Here is a 9,913-nt window from a genome sequence, read left to right as displayed (position 1 = left end):
AACGGGCGCGTGGTGACGTCATGAGTCTATCACTTCGGTAGGGTGATACACTTAGGTATTGCTTTTCTAGAATAATAGAATAACAAGTCATAAAATTTTAACAGAAATTTTTAAAATTTTTTATTAGATTTTAATTAGCAGGATTTTATTAGCAGGTGGTGACATGTTTACACGCTAAGATCCGCCACATGCTGGTCACGTGACTAGAGCTTGCACAAAAAAGCGCGCGGCGCTTGCCCTGGCTTGCCCAGAATCTGTTCTGTGCCCAGAATTCTAACGGTTGAGACCAGCGCAGTTAGAACTTGTTCCGTTGCTCGGTTGGTTCGGTGTCGAACAGTGACAGGAGTGCTCAGGGTGTGTACGGCATTAGCGGCGTTCTCGCCGTCTTATCGAGTGCCTTTTCAGTCTGTTCCGGTGGCTCGTGCCGTGCCAGTTCTGGCGGGAGCCGCTTGCCGCGTATCTTGGATTCGTACAACAGCGACGTCCTAAATCAAGTAAGATACTAAATCGCCCTCGACCATTTGCGTATGCAGTCGACTACGATGACTACGTGTGTAATCTGCTTTCGCTTGCGAGTGCGTTGTCGGAAGCCTGGGATGTGACGCTACGATTGTGGGCGGTGTCTCGATCCGGTCCCTCACCTGTCTTATTTTCTTTCGCTTTGTCAACAGTTCGAACGTTCCTTCCAGGTCCCGCACCATGGACCGCAGGCAGTCGAAGGCCTCGACTTCGAAGAGGAGCCTCGCTACGCCGCGCGCTCAGGTTCCCCGGCGGAGCTCGTCGGCGGACCCCAGGCCCTCCATGGGGCCTTCGACGGCTCGCAGCGGCCGAACGTCCCTGCGGTCTTGGACCCCGGCGGCTTCTAGGCGGTAATCTTTTGCTCACACGTCAGCGTTTGTGGCGTTAAGCGCTTGCCCACACCCTTCTGAAACTTCTACGTCTGTGGGGGAAGTTCATGTCTGTCGCTCGAGTTTCTCGAAAAGAAGCAGGTCTAGTTTGGCAGAAACTTCTCGCGAATGAGACTGGGGCGCTGAAAGTGTGTAGCCCATTCGGCGGCTTGTAGCCAGTGTTTGTAGTGCACTATAGGGACGACCAGTTGTTTGGTTCGAAGCATAAAAGCTGGTTGATTGGTTGCAGGGAAGCTGTGCAGCTAGATCTGGAGGTAGATTCGGAGTGTTTGGGGATAAAATCGACGGTACAGATTCCCATGCTGTTACTTTTTTACGCGGTTTGTAATAAGCCAAGCACTCGTGCTGACATCCGTTTTTTTCTCTCTTAGAGGCCGCAGTTGGTGTCAAGGTAGCCGCAGTGAAATGATCTCATTATGGCGTTTTGATGTCCCTCTGTTTATTCAGTTCGTCGAGCCTGAGCTACTTGGACGGCCGTCTAAGCCAAAGTGCCCAGCGGCCGGCGAGTGTGAAGGATGCGCGGCCATTCATGGACAAGGGCTATCTGGCCGAAAGTGTGGAGAAGCTCTTCCTGGTGAGTTGAAAATTGTTAGTCGAAAAGGTGGCAGGAAGGGAACTTTGGTAGTCCTAGGTTCCAAAAAGGTTAAATTGGCAGCCAGTCGTTTTAGCAAAAACCGAAAGAATTTGCTCTTGTGTAGCTGCCTCGTCCACATTCTAAAGCATCTCAACAAGCTGATATCGTTGTGTTCGATGATTACGTTGTCTTGACAGCTCCACTTCAAGTTTGACAACTTGGTGGATTCTGAAGGGGATTTAATCATTTACAGCATTCCAAAAGCCATAGATTCTCTTGTCATTGCCGCAAGGAATTTGTGCTTCAGAGGATACTTGCAATACCAGATATGAAGGGAAATGGAAGACTGTCTACAACGGCACCTGGTAAACTAATTTCTTGCTGGAAAATGTGTTAATTTTAGTGCCTTGTGGGATTATTCGCCCAGCCAGTACTGCTTTTTTTGTCTGAGTGACTTCTATTCTGCCACACGCGGCACCTTTTGGTGGAATGCAATTCACCACACACACACCATGCTGAAAATGTGAAGTCGCCTGATTGCGTTCGTTGCGGTTGTAGTGTGAATCATTCTCTGGACTGCAGGAGCGGGAGGAAAGAGTTGACTCTGCTTTATTTCTGCATTAGCGTGATCAAACGCGCTGTTTGAAGAATAAGGAATAGACTTGTGATTATAGTGATAACTGCCCCCAATGTCGGTGGGAAGGTGGTCTCTGCCACTATGAAGGCAGGGCTGGTTTTTGAATGCCAAGAACGAAGAGGTTGTTCATGCCAGTGGCTTCGATGTAAGCTCCTGTGGGCCTCGTTGCTGCCTTGTGAATATATTTCCCCTTGCCGTAACGACAGGACCAAGACAGCAGCGAAACTGAGGGACAAAGGTGAACATGAACTGGGGTCTTACTCGTAACAGTATTCGAGAAGAGCCAAATAGCACGCATACACATCCACACAATGTCGAGTGGAAGGACGGGGTAACGCACAGCAGCGTGCGTGAGAAAACATAGCCTGCTGTCATTTAAAACCATCCATGCAGTGCCTGCGAATTTGTGGGGGAGCGATTTGCCAGTTGGTCCACCCTCTTATAAACCCCTTTGTTTCGCATCGCACTTGGATTGTCGTGGACTGTTCATTTAGCACCCTATATCAGTCACAAATTTGTTGAAAGCTTTCTTAGTGGGACCGTTGGTGTCCTGTCAAAAGCCCAATGTATTTCCCCAAAAAACCGGTTGGTTGACCGAAAAGCTCCAATATGGTCACTGGGCACACGACCGATGCATGAAACCAGGCTTCCATTATGCCAAAATGGTCGCTTTAACATCACGAAGAAGGAGCACTTCTAGATAAGACAATGAACGAGTGCAGTGGTGTACCTTTATCTCATACACAATGTATCAGTGTACATTTATATCATTCGTAGTGTGTAGTGCGCCAAAAATCTTCCCATGGGTTCACTGTTTGTTTGCAATTTGGGTCTTTGAAAAATCGATGATAGATTGGGCGCACTCTTGGCGAAGGTCTTGATGCACTTTCGGCGCAGTTTTGATGTCTGAGAAAGCTTTTGCGCTTCTCTAAACTTCCTTTAGGAAAGGGGTGGTAAAGTGTTTTCTGTGTCCTGCTGAAAAGCACTCTTGTAATCTGTGCTTTTAGAACCTAAACATGCTCTTTTAGAGTGCTTGAGGGAAGGCACCACATTTCTGCTACACTGTATACTCGTTTACAACTCCAGAACGGCCCCACCTTATGTAGTGTATCACTCCGCCAAAGCGCCGGACCCGTGACGTCAGTGCGCGCGTTTTGAAAGGGGTTTGCTATGAATGCGTGATATCGTCTGCCTTGTCTCGCGCAGTTTGTTTGTCTTCACTGGAGTCATTTATAAGCATATTAAGTCCAAAAAATCATGGGAACCGCTCACGCCATGTTCAGAATATTCTTAGTAACGCCCCACTTGCGCCACGCGGAGAAACATCCGGCTACGGTGATAAGACACAGGCAGCTTCCGGTGCCGTTCTTAAGTTGTCACCGAGTATAGTAACACGTACGCCTGTTTCAGCTGTGTCATGTGCAACCATTGCATTGGGTATGAATGTGGACTTGGTTGTAACCCAGCAACTATTCATTGTCTGTTCCAGTTCCTCAAGGAGCAGGCTTACCCGCACCCCACCACTCCCCAGCTGCTGAGCAGGATGTCATCCAGGGAGTTTGAGAACGTCTTTACGGTGGGTGTCACGTGTTGATTTCACACTGTGGTTTTTCTTTCGGCCTTCGTTTTAGAAAAACTAAAATGATGGTCTGGGCTTGTCTGTCTGCTCGGTGTAAGTTTTTCCTCCCTCTCTCATATCATTGCTCCCCATATTTCCCAGCGTTTTTGGTCTTGCCTAGATAAAGCATTGGCTTCGTATCGCCCTTTATATTGGGCTGGTATGTGTAGTTCAATATTTTGCCACATTGTTTTGCATGGTGCCTTGGTTATTTGTAGTTTACTATTTCTGACTTCTTTTTACAACCCCCCAAAAGGAATTGGTGCTGCCAATGTTGGAGGCAGTGCAGTGCTTTGAAACGCAGTTAGCGAACACAAGCGCAGCTGATGCTCTTGTTTGCCTAATGAGCGGTCATATTGTTGCATTTCTGTGAGCTAGGGGCCTTCCATTAAAACCCACTTCCGTACACCTTTGCGATTCTATGCCGATGAGAAACTGCAGGTTCCACGTTCTTCCATACAAACTTGGTGGCCTGTTACAAATCCAGAGGGCAAGAAAAAAAGGAATCTGTCAGGGTGCCCCTCATGCACCCTTGTCACGGAGCAAGACTTATTGAGGAGGCGAAACTGGGCTTGCACCTACGGCGCAATAAAGTCACGGCACCGACACGCCCTCTGTCGCGAGGCACCAAAGGGAAAATGCATGCCGGTTCAAGGTCAGCCAGTGCATAGCCGGCTGCCGCCGTAGGGAGACGCCGGCGAATCCCTCGCGCGACTGGACTTTCGTTGGAGTCGGTTTGCGGCGGAAGAAATCATTGCGTTTCAAACATTTTTCGTGGGACGAAGGAGCTTTGATTTTTTTATAATGCGAAACCTACAATAAAAAAAAAACGTGTGGTTGAGAATCTAGGTATGATTAGTTCCAGTGAATGATCGTTCTTATCCTCTATGCCATTAGTTCACATTTAGACTATCCTAACTTCGCCGCCCTGTCTGTGCAACATGAAAAGCATGCGCAAATCTGAGAAGCCCTCGCGAGAGGCGAGAGCGGCGTGAGTGAACCACTCGTGGCGGGAAGGCGGCGTCGGCAGACGTCGTCTGCTCCGGGATTCCTTCTAGTGCTTCATTTCCAGCGCGGTACGGCTTGTAACTGGGGCAGTATTTATTAATAACCACTGTTAAAGTGCCCAGCGCTTCTATTTATTTATTTTACAGAACGAAATCGGGCAATTTTCGCAATATATTCGATGATATTACTATTTTTGTGCGTCGCGTCCGTAGGAGAACATGTGAACTATGGCAACGCGCTCGCCGCGCCATCTGTTGTGCTGCTCCGCAAGCTGCATTTCCTCCTCGCCAGACAGTGACATTAACGCGCAGCCCGCCCGCGCTGTCCCAACCCCGCAGATTCCCCTCCTGAAATACTTCTGTATTGGATTATGTACCGTTTTTTTTTGGCATACTTTGCATACTTGTATGGAACACATACCGTTTTCCTGGCATCGCCTTGTGGACCTCCGCTTGTGCTTATAAAAGGCAGCCCCACCAGGAGCCCTCTTCTGTCCCCCTGTGTGGCTGTGCAGTTCCTGATGCGGTTCCTGGAGCCCACGTTCCAGCTGGGCGGAAAGGGTGTGCGCTCGGAGGACGCGGTGTTTGAGAGGCTCCGTCTCCTCCGCTACCCGTACCCGCTGCAGAAGAGCATGCTTGCAGGCATTGGCTCCCAGCCCCACAAGGCCCTGGCCATCATCACCTGGCTGGCTGATGTTGTCAAGGTAAGTCGCTCCTGTCTGTCAATGGTGGAGGGCTGTAGTCCTGAAATGTGCGAGTTGGTATCGTTTACGTGTGGTATCCTTTTATTTTCTTGTCCAGAATGACAAATGGGAGAGGCGTACAGCAACGGACTAACGCATTGTGCAGAGTCAGCGTGCTGTTGGTTGACTTGACATGTCGAAACACGGTTTAATAGTAATCGAATTCAGTTTCGCTGGAATGATGACGTGATCCATTTTGTCGAATCATGAGTGCCAATACATCCAAAGCATTGGCTTAGTGCCTAAAGTGTTCTTCTGCTGAGCACAAAGACGTGTGTTTGATTCCTATTGTAGTACCTATTATAGAATCTGGAGGCTCACTAAGAAGGTTCAACTTAAATTGAGAACGACTCAGCGTGCAATGGAGCGGAAAATGCTAGGTGTAACATTAAGGGACAAGAAGAGAGCGGAGTGGGTCAGGGAACAAACATGTGTTAAGGACATATTAGTAGAGATTAAGAAGAAGAAATGGACATGGGCAAGGCATGTAATGCGAAGGCAAGATAATTGCTGATCATTAAGGGTAACAGAGGGAATCCCTATAGAAGTCAAGCGCTGCAGGGGGCGGCAGAAAGTTAGATGGGCAGATGAGATCAATAAGTTTGCGGGGATAAATTGGTCACAGTTGGCACAGGACCGAGGTAATTGGAGAATAATGGGAGAGGCCTTTGCCCTGCAGTGGGCGTAGATAGGCTGATGATCATGATGATGATAGTGCCTGTTTATTCGACGAAGGCAAGGAATAAAAATGCCTGCAACAGGTGTGTGTATGTATACTCCGTAGCCCTCCAACTACGGCACACTTTATAACCCAGGTGGAGATTTGGCACAGAAAACCGTATTGTGTAATATGAACTACAATGTAGAACTGAATGTGCAGTCGGAGCTGTTCGTGAGGAGACCAGTGTGGTCTCGTTGTTGCATCCTTCATTGGTTGGTAAGGATGGTCAACAAATTTTGTGAACTCATTTGTAATAGTATTGAATTGCCATTCGATACCCCGCCCGTGTGTACGAGATTTCGGCGCACACTAAAGATCCCCAGATGGTCAAAATTAATCCGGAGCCCTCCACTACGGCACGCCTCATCGCCTGTGTTGCATCAGCGCGTTAAACCCCACAATCTCAATCGTCAGCAATTCGATACCCAGCAACATGGCATGTGGCGATTGGCCACTCCAACAGAAGACGGAGCCAGTCTGTATGATATACGTGGCAAAGCAAAGTTCAGTGATAAAAGCTGAGCCAAAAGCCAAAAGAAGTCAAGTTGTTTGAGAGGCAGCTTCCATTTCCTGGCTCCAAGTGCACAGCTTTTGTTTCGAAATGCACCAACTTTCAATCAGTTGAAAGAATTACTCGCAGCATTTGCTCAGCGGCTACTGAAGCCTATTGGTTCAGTCCTCGGAGTGTTGAGATTTCAATGCTCATTAAAGGTCAACTGCACTCAAATTTTCAACACCGTAAAAATAATGCCACCCAATAGTACACCTAAAAAGGGTGCGTCGCAAACGGCTTGCGGCATTGGCGTTTTTTAGAACCGAAACTGAATCGAAAAGGCGGCCATTACTGGCGGCCGGACGTTACGAACGTGATGGAACGGAGGCGGCTGCGCCAGAACCAGCGGCCGCTCAGAGCTGCGTTGAAATGCGTGTGGTAGTGTCGCGTTTCATACACTGTTATTTCCACAGAAGACCATCCACTAACGTTTTCCCAGGACAATGGAGTTGGGCGCAATTCCGGCATCGCGTTGCTAGCAATCGAGATGTAGTAGACTGTCCGACAGTAATTTTTTTTATTAAGAAAACCTGGCGCAGGCGGAATTCTTTGGCATTGCGAATTAAAAGCAGGCCCTGATTTACAAAGCTACCGTATTTATTCGAATCTAGGCCGGCCCCGATTCTAAGCTGACCCCCGAAAGTCCGAAGCCATGAAAAAAAAAAACCTACCTCGAATGTAGGCGGAACAAAAAGGCAGGTCAGCGTTCACAAAAAGAAAACACGTTTATTGAACATGAAGATGTGGTGCTGGAACTCAATCAGTTTCTCTTCAAAATCACCGGGCAACTTCTGGGCAATTGAGGTTCGACGACGGAGGCTAAAGCCGAAGCGCTTCATGAATTTCTGTAGCCAGCCCCGACTGGCTTTGAAGTGTGCCCGCGATAAGCCTCGTTCCCTTGAAAGCTCCCTTGCTTTTGCCTGGAGCACTTCCGTCGTTACTGGAAGGGCAGCTGCTCGCTGCGTCCGAACGAAGTCAGCCAATGCCATCTTCATTTCTTGGTGACAGCCTTCTTGTGGCCCGGTGAATGCCATCCTCGTTCCGGCGCACGCAAATATCCTCTCCCATTGCGTCCTCCAATGGCGGACATTTTTTTTTCATTCACGCCAAAGTCCCACCCGGCTTGAACGCTCGACAACTCCACGGCTAAAACAACTTTTCTTTTAAAAGCGGCAATATAATGGCACCGCTTGTTTGGTGCCATTGCGCTGTCAAAAACAACGTTACTGGAGTAACGTTGGTCAAAACCAAACGCCACACCGCACGCAGGCCACTATCCACACAGTTCAAAATGGCGGCATCGCTATGGCCCCTTAAGTGGCTACTGGCTGGTCTAGTAATGGCTACAATACTTTCTTTTCTGGGTGGCGCTAGCTGCGCACCACTTCTCTCAATTTCACTTGGAAATTGGCGCGTGTTTCAAAATCCTCGAATCCAAGCCGACCGTGGAGTTTGATATATCAGTGTTTCAAAAAAACTATCGGCTTAGATTCGAATAAATATGGTACTTTCTTGTACGATTTCAAAATGCAGGTTTCGTCAGCCGGCGCCACGGCTTCCACGATCGCTCTCTTTGAAGGGAACAAACCACGCGCGGGTGGAGATCAATCACTATTTCCACTATACATTACGTACAAACAGCTTCGCGAATATCGGCCAAGTATTTTTCGCCTTGCTGCACATCGAGAATCGAATTATGAAAGTGGTCTGAAACTATAAGCCAGCCTCCACAGCTAACTGATGCAGTAAAACACGAAAAATTGCCTATCTACCGCTTCTTTCTACTTTTAGCAGAGACATGTGCTGTTGAAAACATTTTACTTTCAAGTAAACTGAATGTAACGCTCTACTAAAGCACATACTTCACTTTGGAATCGAAAAAAAATCTAATTTGTTGCTTAGGAGAGGAGCAGTTTCGTTACCTTTCGCACTTATTCGCGAAGACGACGGCCGATATTTGCGCGGATGTATTTGTTGCTACGAGAAAGGCTCATTTTGGTTCACTCAGCGAGTGAGGCAAAAGTCGCGCAAATGTTTATGCCCGCGTGTACAATTATAGTTGGGTCGTCAACCTTTTGGGAAGGTTTAAAGGATGGAGGTGGCGTTGGGTCAGCCCAAATATGGCAAGATATTGGATACCAAAGTGCAAGTGGTCAAGAATTAATGAAATTTTTTTTTCTGTGGTAGGTGCAATAGGAATGACAAACGTGAGACAAGTGTGTGTTTCGCGCTATTCTTTTCTTTGAGTAAAAATAATATTTTCAAGTAAAAAAAAGATTTGTTAACTCCAGAATGTTTGCAAGCGCGTGAATAGTTTGTAGGCTTCTAATCTCTTTTTGCATCAGAGAAAAAAAAATGGCAGATATTGCTACCTATGCGGTCAGTCTTGAACTTGTGATGGCGAAAAGGGTACAGTGCGCTAGTGTACCAGAGACAGCCCGGGCGAACGAATTCGTGCACCCGGCGGAGCGCCGTGCAAGCCACCAGAGAAGTGCGAGCTCCACTGGACAGGCTCCCCAACCTCCGTCACGGGCCGCTCGGAACTTGTTTCGGTGACTCTCTGCCCGGTGCAAACGTCGTCTGCTCGGAGGTACTTTGAATGGCGGTACCTAGCGTGTTCTGTGATTACGAAGCTTAGGATTTCGGCATGGTGATTTTAAGAGCATAGACTACTTACTTGGATCAAATTTGGACAAAGAAATTTGAGTGCAGTTGGCCTTTAAGGATCCTTGGGCAACCAAGGATTCCACTCTGTTAAGCAGCTAAGTGCTACTTCTGATTTCTTTTTTGTGAGCTGGTGATTGACTGTGACTGTTTTCTTCGTTGCAGTACTTCATGACCATCAACCCACTGGAGAACTTCTTCAGTGCGGTAAGTTGCCAGTCCTGGTCCCAATTCCAAGCTTGTTTGCGTTATGTTTGCGTCCAACTGACACGAGGGCTCTTCCAAAGAAGTAATCTTTCGATCGTAGTGAAGTGTTATCTTGTCACCATGGTCCCTTTAAATATGAGCTTTGGATAAGCAATACAGTGTGCAGTGGCTGTACAGTAAGCAAAAAAAATGTAATGCCACAGTGGCCAAGACAAAATTGTGAGAATTAGCTGGTGGTGGTATTACCCAAGCGAGTGAGTGCAAGGCAATAGGAAATTCGG

General features: G+C 47.8%; 1 protein-coding gene across 1 annotated transcript in view; it reads left to right on the top strand.

The window, feature by feature from the left end:
• The first annotated feature begins 265 nt into the window (after positions 1–265).
• The window catches only part of LOC144169031 (uncharacterized), a 42,588-nt gene continuing 32,940 nt past the window's right edge, over positions 266–9,913 (top strand). The window contains exons 1-7 of the mRNA XM_077698024.1: positions 266–354; positions 406–494; positions 690–869; positions 1,356–1,482; positions 3,609–3,695; positions 5,260–5,448; positions 9,591–9,632. Coding sequence (XP_077554150.1) covers positions 700–869; positions 1,356–1,482; positions 3,609–3,695; positions 5,260–5,448; positions 9,591–9,632 — 615 coding nt within the window. The 5' untranslated portion in view covers positions 266–354; positions 406–494; positions 690–699. The remainder of the gene's footprint in view (positions 355–405; positions 495–689; positions 870–1,355; positions 1,483–3,608; positions 3,696–5,259; positions 5,449–9,590; positions 9,633–9,913) is intronic.

Source organism: Haemaphysalis longicornis, unplaced genomic scaffold (genome assembly GCF_048455015.1).
Source record: "Haemaphysalis longicornis isolate Haplotype H1 unplaced genomic scaffold, Haemaphysalis longicornis Haplotype H1 scaffold_2, whole genome shotgun sequence".
In the NCBI taxonomy this organism is placed as follows: Eukaryota; Metazoa; Arthropoda; class Arachnida; order Ixodida; family Ixodidae; genus Haemaphysalis; species Haemaphysalis longicornis.
Note: the sequence above shows the minus strand (reverse complement) of the source record. Positions and strands in the feature narration are given on the sequence as shown.